Genomic DNA, 9,291 nt, shown 5'->3' with positions numbered 1-9,291 from the left:
TCTGCATTAACAAGATGTAGACAGGAAGTAAAAGTACAGAAAGTGAAACCGGTTATGCACTGATGTCACTATGTGCAAAGAGCCCATTATGGAATTGACTTTGTAGTACATCTTCCACGACACCGGGGTTTGCTGTTTCCGCAATGTTACCATGAATACTCCAGCGGCTCTCCTCCCCTAGCTAATGCTGTGTCTATAGTGAAGCAAGTGACGGTGGAAATCTAGGACAATATAGATAGGAAAATGATGTCAGAAGTGGGCGGAGTCAGTAAACAGTGGAGCATTTCTGGAGCCCGTAGAGCATTTTAACAGTGCACTTGCAATGCTTTTAACTTTGCAATGTTATTCTCGCTTGACCTGGCAAAATGTTTCTTGACATAATCAAGCACCAATTCGCATAAGTAACAGTCAGTCACTTTATATTAACGATATTTTGTATTGTTATTAAAAAATATCGGTATATCCTGGCGCTGCAACACAGCATCTCCGCAATGTATTGAGTACTGAGTGGGCTCCACAAATGGCGCCTGTAATGGAGTACCGAACTGCGTCACGGGATTGACTGTCCTATCTTTCTTTAGACCTAGGTGGAGATACAGGACAGATCTGTATTGTAATTTCTCCGGCATTCATTCATAAATCACGACAGGCTAGAACTAAGGTAATACAAATTTAATGTAGAAGCAATTTAAAACAGAACTGGAAATATGAGTGAAGAAGCTGTTGTTATCGTGTCTGCTGCTAGGACACCAATAGGTATGTAACAATTTTAAAACTTACTACGACACCCGGTATTAATACTAGTATAACATGTATCTACAACTGTATATTATTATGGGCATTTTGCCATAAAACGTAGACAATGTCTTACTCGTTGTATTTATCATTTGAAACTTCCGCTTTTAAACGAGTGGATGTATGTCAGCTTAAGATATTTTAAATAAATTGAAATGGTTAAATGTTTGACTTGTAATACGACTACTAATACTAATTTAAACTACGTATTTCGTTATTGGAAATTAAATTAAACTATTTTTACATTAGATTTTACATGGGCATTATAATTATTTTTTGTATAATTATATTTAAAAACATTAAAAACCGTCTGCCACTTTTTGACAGTTGCTAGCTTAAATTTAATTAGTTTAAGTACTGTATATTGTGTCAGTCGCAAGGTTTCCACCCAGGCTCCTTATTGGTTATTGTAACTTCAGCCCAGTTTCTTGAAGCTCTGATTGGTTAGAGGTTATAGAACCACGACACACCGACTATCTTGATTGGCTGTAATAAAATGCGTTCATGAAACTGATTTCATTGCTGTATCAAAGTGCAAAAAGAAAACCTAATCTCTGATGTATAAACAATGGGCTACAACCAGTTACACTATAGCTGTTCCTGTGTCTGTTTTTGCAGCTAAGGAACTAGCATTTTAATGCATGCTCGGACATAATATTATATGGGTTAATTAAGTATTTTATGTGTTTTTGATTCAATAAACAGGTTCATTTAACGGTGCTTTGTCCAGCTTGCCCCTACATGACCTGGGATCTGCTGCAATCAAAGAAGTATTAAAGAGGGCCAGTTTAAAACCAGAAGAGGTGTCTGAAGTGATTCTTGGACACGTTTTAACTGCAGGTAACCCTAAGCACTGCATACTGAAATAATGGGCTCAAATTTGCTTTCTAAGAAACCATTTAAGACTAATTTATAGCAGTGGGGGTCTTTACAGTTGTTTTTGTGAACCTGTCAATTTGGCTACACTAACATCATTGCTTTAAGTTTAATATTTATCCATATGACAACCCCACACAGCCAATGAGCCCATAATTCCAACTTCTAAATGTTCAGCAAATCAACCTTGAAGTACTTCTGTCTGCACTTTGGCACTGCATACGCTAATGTATTTTTATTAAAGTATGCATCACCAAATGACTTTTGTGTGGTTCCTAACTGCCAGTGAATACATATTTTATCTCTGTAAAGCCTGCTGCCATTATTGGTCTGTGTAAAAGTAAGATGGAATATTTTAACTGTAATTTTTAAGCTTGTCTGAGTTTGCACCTCCACTTCTCCCCTTTACTTTGACTTATGATCTAAGATTGGGTCATAAGACTTTTTGGTTTTCATATGATAAAGACTTAACGCTTTGAGATATTGACTTTATACTTTGTACACACGTGTATTATGTGATTCTCTAGGTCACATCCGATCGTGGGTGTCACACAAATAAACCTCTTTAGTGGACGTGTTAAAGCCTCATATCTGAGAAACTATTTGAGGTAGTAACTTTATAGCTTATTTTCAGGGTTGTATATGTCCTGCATGCTCAATGTGCTGGTCACCATGGCATTTACCTCTGATCAAATATCGCAGCCATATTGAGGTCATATGACCTTTGAAGTTAAAGCATCATAAAATAACCTTTGTACTGCTTTAACCTCTGGCCATATGAATGATACAGGCCATATGCTTTGTCATAGCGTCTTTGTAGTTTGTACACAGTACTATTCTATCATTCTCTCAAAGTTGTATTACAGGAGTTCAGTGAACATTCACTGTGTCTTTATAATAAAGTTCTATTACAGGTGGTGTCCAGCAGAACTTAACCTTTTCACTACAACCCTGTTTTTACCTCAGGATATATCAATGATCCAGATCTTACTACATGTGTACAAACCATTCAGTCTCATATGACATACCCCTTAGATTATGCTTTATTTTTGTCGACAAACATTGTTGACAGAAAAATATTTATTTAGCAGCTATTTCCTCCATTCTTATTGAATAATAAAATATTAACAAATTTTATTTCCTAAATATGACAGAACTGATGCCTAGATGATGAATCACCAGGTGACTTTGATAAGGTGCTATGAGTTCGATAGAGTCTGACAGGCAGAGATCCACTAACGAGCAATAGTAATTTTTCTAAAATGTTTTGTTGGTGTTTTATTACCTGATTCTGTTCTGAGGCTTGTTTTCGCTTCGCTACGTTGCAGGTCATGGACAGAATCCTGCACGCCAGGCCAGCGTCTCAGCCGGCATCCCTTACCCAGTACCTGCATGGAGCTGTCAGATGGTCTGTGGCTCTGGCTTGAAAGCCATTTGCCTTGGAGCCCAGTCAATCCTGACAGGAGAGTCTAGTGTTGTTGTTGCAGGAGGAATGGAAAGCATGAGCAGGGTAAGGAGAGCTGGCTTGTGTCTGAGTCTGAAATTTATTTTTATGCCCTATGTTTTGATTGTCCCCCTGCAAGTGATTTTTGTGCTAAACACAGTGCCTTTTCAGAGAATATACTTATAAATGTATCTGGGGTGTTACACTTCAAACACCTTGTAGTTGTTGTGTACACCTCAGTGCTAGATTAGGATTGTGTAGAGGAAAGTGACAGAACATTCTCCCTGTCTGGAGTGATTAGGTTGGTCATGCTTTTCATGAAGCTTTGGAATACATTTTTTTTTAAAAAAATGATAACACTCCAAGAGATTGTACCTATAAAATGTCTTCAATCTTGCAGACACCTCATGCAGTACACATGCGAACTGGAATTAAAATGGGAGATGCTTCCCTTCAGGACACTATTATTTCTGATGGCTTGACTGATGCATTCCACAACTACCATATGGGTATAACAGGTAAGAACTCTCTATAGCAAAACTTGTGACTGTGCAGGGCTTGCTCTCAGTAAGATTTCTTACCCTATGTAGTAGCCTCACCTAAATGTGTTGATGTCAAATTGACTGGCTGAGCTATTCTATATTTAAACTAATCCCCCAAATTTGAAAACGTGCATTTGCATTTGTTACAAGTTATTGTTCCATATACTGTGAATGTTTTCCATGGTGCTGAGCAATTGAAGGCTCTACTATACATTGTATTAAATGTTTTTCGTGTTCATGTGGTACTTGGTTACTCCACGTTATATGCAACATTGTATGTTTGTTTTATGAAAAAGTTTAGTTTCTTGTTCAGTGTTCTGTGCTGTGATTGGCTCATAAGTTATTCGCCTTGAACTATGTTGTACAGCTCTACCAATTGATTTTAGCTGTGGTTCTGGATCCCTGGTCATTACCTGCTACATAATTGACCTTGTCTTACGATAAGTGCCTTTGATTTGGGTCACCTAACTATCAATGCTTTCCATTATCTTTCAATATATGATGCTTTGGAACCAGACTACACTTTATTAAAGGCCTTTTTTATTTGTATTCATCTATACTTCACTCCTGAGGCATACTATGCATTGAGTAAAGGCCAAGCAGGTCTCAGTGTTTGCTGTACTAATTTATACATCTGTACTGTAGCTGAGAATGTTGCCAAGCAATGGAGCGTCAGTCGTGAAGCACAGGACCAGTTTGCTGTTCTGTCACAAAACAAAGCAGAGGCAGCCCAAAAAGCTGGGTATTTTGACAAGGAAATTGTGCCAGTCAAAGTGCCTTCAACAAAAGGTAATGATGTTGTACCTGTGGGTTGTTATAAAACACATACATTAGATTGAAGGTATCTTTGTTACATTGCACATTATACAGTGCTGCCTTGATACTTCAGCGTTCAATAATTCATGACTTAATTCCAGGTTAGGCCATGTTGACAGTTAATTGTACTGTATTTTACTGTGTCAGGGCCCTTCACCATCACTGTTTTTAATATTCCATTTTTTTGCTTTGTAAGTCAGATAAAATAGGGAGGACAGTAATTACTTAAAAAGAAAAGCTCAAAATGAGAATGGTTGGCCTTTATTAGGAATTATCTTGGAGCAGAACAATTCTCTCTTCAAGATCTCTTACCTTTAGTAATGTTTCTATTTTAAGACCACTATCAATTTGCTTGACCTTTTGAACTTTGCTAGGCATTTGTAGTCTGATTGCTTTTCTCATTGTGTGACACATTATTAGAACAAAAACAAATTCTAAGTTTGAGTTTAAGGGTTTTCAGTATTAAGATATGCCAATGTCCGTTCTCATTTTAATTCAGCTGTCTGTAAAGAGTTAGTAAATGGTCCCTTGATAGTTGGTTTATTAATTTTGATTACTATTTTTTGAATTTCACACATGGATGCAATTGTTACTTTCTAGGCACGGTTGAAGTTAGGGTTGATGAGTTCCCTCGCCATGGAAGTAGCCTTGATACAATGTCTAAATTGAAGCCCTGCTTCCTGAAAGATGGAACTGGAAGTGTGACTCCTGCTAATGCCTCAGGTTCGTGAACAGACAATTTTGTATTGTTATAATGTAACCCTATGGCGACCAGTGTTTGTATGTTCCTGTATCATATAGTGCTGAGACAAATATCTGAATATTCGAACAAATATTTTTTTTTACATGTATTCGGATACAAAAATCAGATGTTCGTATTCACTACAAATGACAAAAATACCTTGCACTTATTTACCGCCTCACCAGAATTTGCGCGACAGTTTTAAAAAATGGCAAGTGAAAAAGAGCTCTGTGTGATATGTGAGATTAATTAATAAATATATATATATATATATATATATATATATATATATATATATATATATATATACACACACACACACACACACATGACGTTTAACAATTATTTAGAGTTCCAAATGACTAAACACCAGTGTTACATCTAATGATGTATAAACACTGCTGTTTAGGAATAGAGCACTTCTATTTTATTATTATTATTTTTTTTTTTTATATACACTATACTATACACACATGCCATGTACATACAAACGTTTCACACGTCTGTGGTTTTACAGTGTAAATGTATGAAAAGAAGACAGATGTAGCCATAATACAGTCAAATTTAATGTCACTTCTGTTAATGTCACACTGTGCTTATTATCATCAAATTGAAATGTCCTGGCCCAAATATAGTGCATGCTGTGACTTCGATGTTTTGTGTTTTTAAAATGTATTAATGATCAATGCATTGCTGAGTCTGTTGCGCTCACGTATCAGGTGGTGTCTGGCGGGTGGAGGCGTGAAATAAATATATGTATAACTTCTCTTATGCAATTATTTCAATAGCGATTAATAAAATCAGTCTTAACAGTGCGTCTCGTGTGCCTTATAGAAAAGTGAAAGAGCAGCACGCCGCACCAGCATGGTGTGCTGTAATGGAATCAGAGATGAAAAGTTCTGCTAGGAGAGAATAGTAGTGAGTAGCTGGCGAGCCCAGCGACCCGGGAATCATTAAGGCAAGCAAAGCGAGGTGGGAATTATTTAAGACGAGCGCAGCGAGCTGGCATCAATAAATTAAAAGTAAATCAGCTCATTTTTGCTGTTTAATCTATTGTTTGTTATTGTAAACAAGTAAAACTTCAAAGTTTGCCAGGCAGTCTCCCATCCAAGTACCAACCATCATTGATTCGTTCTGAATACTTTAAACCTGCCCCACCTACTGAGTGACAACACATTCGTACATTTATTGGAGACGCCGCTTGCGAGATTTAAAACGCGATTACAGTCATGATGGAGGCTTGTTAGCGGGATTTAAAACTGTATTACAGTTTATATACAGAGAATTTAAAACAGAATTGTGGTGAAATGTACAAAAATGCCTACACACAAAAACCCCAGAAGAATGTGCCTGTGACCATAGGGATTTAGTTGTGGAAGACAGCAAAGGAAAGAAGGTACAACTTAAGTGTGCAAGTACTGTCAAGTTACTGCTATACATATTTTGGCAGAAAAAAGAAAAAAAAAAACGCTCAAGCATTTTGGAAAGTAACCAAAAACACTAATTTCATACAGTGTATTAAAAACGAAAGCCCCGAAAAAAAACGGTTTACATAAAACTTTACATAAAAAAATACAATTAATAAAACCCGAAAAACAGAAGTGCTAAACATAACCTGGTTAACCGTATTAATGGCATATCAAATGCTTAGCGAATAAGACCATTTTGCTACCTACTTTCCAGGCAGGTAGAAAATCCTCACTACTATATATATATATATATATATATATATATATATATAGTTGCAACTTTTATGTGGAATGTAATAAATGAGAAGCAAAATGATGAGGTTTTTTTCACCTTCATTTTGCAACACCATTTCCACGTTTTGTTTTATTTAAAGTGTTTAAAAGTTTAAATTTCATTTTCTTCTTTGCTTGTTCAGCTTATTAGTTTATGAAAACGTGTCTAGGCCACTGTTTACTGTGAAGAAATGGCAATGGCAAGGAATGAAAAAAAAACAAAAAACATGCGTTGTCAACTTTATGTACTATTTATTTCGGGAATAAACTAAACAACGTTTACTTGACCTATTATTTGGCATCCTTCACTGGTGTAATGTAAGTCTTACACAAAGTATTCTTTACTCCTAGGATATTTTTCTATTTTAACATGTTACATAATGTAAGGTCTTGCTGTAAAGTAAAGGCACACACAGGGGACACGCCCCCTGCCCCTGCTGCTATGCTGTCTCTGCCTGCGTTCAGAGCACTATAATGGCTTTTATTAGTTTTTGAAAAATGAACAAATATTTAAATTATGAGCGAATAGTTTAACATGAAAATCCTGTGTTCATACGTGCTGTACAAGACAGGGATAGATTGCTAATTTGGTATCAGTTTACGGAAGACAACCCTATGGTATGTATACCTAGGTCCTTGCCTTTGTAGCCTGTAGCCTGCATCCTGCTGTGATGTTTTTCATTTTTCTTATACATAGTTATACTTATAAAATGAGATAATGAATGTATTGTGGTGTAAAGTGCTGTCCGTTAATGCAGTACCATGGTACTGTATGCTTCAGTGAATCTAATCATTCTTGTGCAGGAATAAATGATGGGGCTGCAGCCACTGTTCTAATGAAGAAATCCGAAGCTAACAGAAGGGGTCTGAAACCATTGGCACAGATAGTTTCCTGGGCTCAAGCAGGTTTAGATCCTACCATCATGGGGACTGGGCCTATTCCAGCAATAACAAAAGCTGTGAGTCTCTGTAATTATGTAGTACTAGTTATATACATTTATTTGTTAAGTTTTTTTTCCTGCTGTGCTGTTTTTTATTAAAGTATTTTATCCCTGATGAACATAACATTGTGTTCTCCATTAGGTGGAAAAAGCTGGGTGGCTGTTGGATCAAGTTGATCTGTTTGAAATTAACGAAGCCTTTGCAGCACAATCTATTGCAGTCATGAAAGAACTTGGCCTAAACCCAGAAAAGGTACACACATCGTTTTTCATTAACCCTCCTGTTGTCTTAGTCTGGCAAGAGATTTATCAGTGGATTTGTTTGTAAAATACTGACAATAAAAATAACCGTTACCAAGGGCAAACCTATGTTGACTTAATTTTTGTATTTATAAATCAGCTTTTTTCCCCTCAAATTTAGATACATTTTGTAAGGAAAATGGGATTTGGGTTTAGTTTGTGAAATGCTCTATTTTTTATTAATATGGAGTCTGAGAAGTGAATTATTTCCTATTATACCACTTGTTCATGGTAAACTGGCCAACAATGTACTTGATAGATATAAGAGGTTTCAGGAAAACTTTAAATAATAAAATTCTCAATTTTTCTTTGTTCAAAAACCCCTACAGGGTATAAAAAAAAAGTTTTATGATCATTTACTTGACAGACCAATTCCAAAAAACATCATATCTTTGTTTTTGTAACTTTTCTGTTTGCTTTTAATAAAGGATGGGTATGTATTATTGAAAATACCCTTCCCTGGTATTTACATTTTTAGAATCGGTTAATCTTTTTCTCTTCCCCGCCCCCTATAGGTTAATATCCATGGTGGAGCAATCGCCCTTGGTCATCCTCTAGGAATGTCTGGTTGTCGGATCCTGGTTACACTTCTGTACGCACTAGAACGAACAGGGGGAAAGCGAGGGGTAGCTAGCCTTTGTATAGGTGGCGGCATGGGAATTGCACTCTGTGTAGAAAGGTTATGAAATGGATGGTCTTGAGTTGAAGGAAAAAATTAAGGTACTTAAAAGATGATGTAGGCAGACCTTTATCATTCCTAAAATTATGCTCCAATGTAGGGAATAACTGAATTAAAATGCTTACAAAAAAATGTATCCAAAAGTGTACTATGCTTGTCAAATGCATATCACATTGCGTGTATTGTAAATATTGACATTAATAAAAGTGTTGCCAATACATTACACAAAGTACCTTGTCTTCTATTTTCAGAAGAACAGTGTCCTGATGCATGTACAGTTGAAGATATAAATGTATATCAAAGTTTACAGAAACAGGATTTATTTACAGGACAGCAAGGCAGACCCAATTAGACAAGATTTTGCTGGCAATTTAGAATAAATTACAAGGCCTCAACAGGTAATGCTTACTGTCA

The 9,291-nt window shown here is 36.3% G+C and overlaps 1 protein-coding gene across 1 annotated transcript; it reads left to right on the top strand.

Annotated features, from left to right (window-relative positions):
* The first annotated feature begins 290 nt into the window (after positions 1-290).
* acat2 (acetyl-CoA acetyltransferase 2) lies at positions 291-9,106 on the top strand. The gene is made up of 9 exons (XM_034017521.3): positions 291-756; positions 1,501-1,635; positions 3,000-3,181; positions 3,516-3,633; positions 4,303-4,446; positions 5,074-5,196; positions 7,762-7,916; positions 8,041-8,151; positions 8,714-9,106. The coding sequence occupies exons 1-9, from the start codon at positions 708-710 to the stop codon at positions 8,882-8,884; spliced, it is 1,188 nt and encodes a 395-aa protein (XP_033873412.3). The 5' UTR covers positions 291-707; the 3' UTR covers positions 8,885-9,106.
* The last annotated feature ends 185 nt before the right edge of the window (positions 9,107-9,291 follow it).

This window comes from Acipenser ruthenus, chromosome 6 (genome assembly GCF_902713425.1).
Source record: "Acipenser ruthenus chromosome 6, fAciRut3.2 maternal haplotype, whole genome shotgun sequence".
Lineage (NCBI taxonomy): Eukaryota > Metazoa > Chordata > Actinopteri > Acipenseriformes > Acipenseridae > Acipenser > Acipenser ruthenus.
The sequence above is the reverse complement of the archived record's forward strand: the minus strand, read 5'-3'. Positions and strand labels throughout refer to the sequence as shown.

Excerpts from the sequence above, each read along its gene's own strand:
- acat2 (XM_034017521.3), top strand. The coding sequence starts at position 708 with ATGAGTGAAGAAGCTGTTGTTATCGTGTCTGCTGCTAGGACACCAATA. Across the intron at positions 1,636-2,999 it reads TGGACACGTTTTAACTGCAG|GTCATGGACAGAATCCTGCA; the intron begins GTAACCCTAAGC and ends GCTACGTTGCAG. Across the intron at positions 8,152-8,713 it reads TTGGCCTAAACCCAGAAAAG|GTTAATATCCATGGTGGAGC; the intron begins GTACACACATCG and ends CGCCCCCTATAG.